This window comes from Seriola lalandi, unplaced genomic scaffold, assembly GCF_002814215.2.
Source record: "Seriola lalandi dorsalis isolate HSWRI2012SDOR001 ecotype SW California unplaced genomic scaffold, Sedor1 jcf7180002051906, whole genome shotgun sequence".
Classification (NCBI taxonomy): domain Eukaryota; kingdom Metazoa; phylum Chordata; class Actinopteri; order Carangiformes; family Carangidae; genus Seriola; species Seriola lalandi.
This window is the reverse complement of record NW_019522459.1, coordinates 20,678-21,541: the sequence shown is the minus strand read 5'-3', so window position 1 is coordinate 21,541 and position 864 is coordinate 20,678. Positions and strand designations below refer to the sequence as shown.

Below are 864 nucleotides of genomic sequence, written 5' to 3'. Positions count from 1 at the left end.
GGCCACAGATAAACTCTCGGGTCTCGATCCTGTGTTGTTGTTCAAGTTTGGACAAAATCATCTTTTCACTCTGGTAACACATGAAAACACCAAGTCTCTTTATGTATTTGATCACATCAGAGTCAGCGACCGTCATGACTTTCTGCAGTGACAGAACAAGACTGGGGGGGTTTCTAAGTCGGCCATATTTGATTTGAAGCGCTCAATTGTAAAGAGGAAGGGGGGGACCAGACACATCCATACTCCATAATAAAATGCTGCTGTTCTGAAAAAGACATGTGGATGTTATTACACACTCACACCAGCAGGTGGAGCCAGTTTCCTGTAGATGGAGGTTTTCTGTCTCCTGTGTTTTTGTGCTTTACTTCTTTATACTTGAGCTTTCAGGACTTTTTACACTATGATTTTGTTTCTGTTACTTCAATTCAAAAGTGAAGTATCGTTAAAAAGAAGCTGTTGTTTTAAAGAAGTCTTGTATTCAGATCAGTTCACAAAAGATCGTCAATCAATGAATCAATAATCCCCGATTGAAGATATGAAAATGAAATGGAGGATGTTTAACACGTTAAAACCAAAAATAAAGACACTGTCGTCGTCTCAGTGTGAACCACACAAACCTCCTGTCAGTGGTCAGGATCAGCAACTGACTGATTAATGGGCTGATTGATTGATTGGTCGGTCGGTTGACTGATTGGTTACCTGGTGGAGTAGGAGGGCTGCACCTCGTGCGGGTTCCTGCGGTCGGACCAGAAGAAGAGCAGCCGGTCAAAAAGCGGTTTGATGTCGGCCACGTAGGATTTCCCTTCAGGAAAGATCCTGAGGACGCCACCGTGCTCCTGATACACAACAACAACAACAACAACA

General features: G+C 43.2%; 1 protein-coding gene across 1 annotated transcript in view; it reads right to left on the bottom strand.

The window, feature by feature from the left end:
- Window positions 1-162: 162 nt before the first annotated feature.
- Window positions 163-864, bottom strand: part of egln3 (egl-9 family hypoxia-inducible factor 3) — a 10,440-nt gene continuing 9,738 nt past the window's right edge. Inside the window, exon 3 of the mRNA XM_023399433.2 lies at window positions 163-836. Coding sequence (XP_023255201.1) covers window positions 696-836 — 141 coding nt within the window. The 3' untranslated portion in view covers window positions 163-695. The remainder of the gene's footprint in view (window positions 837-864) is intronic.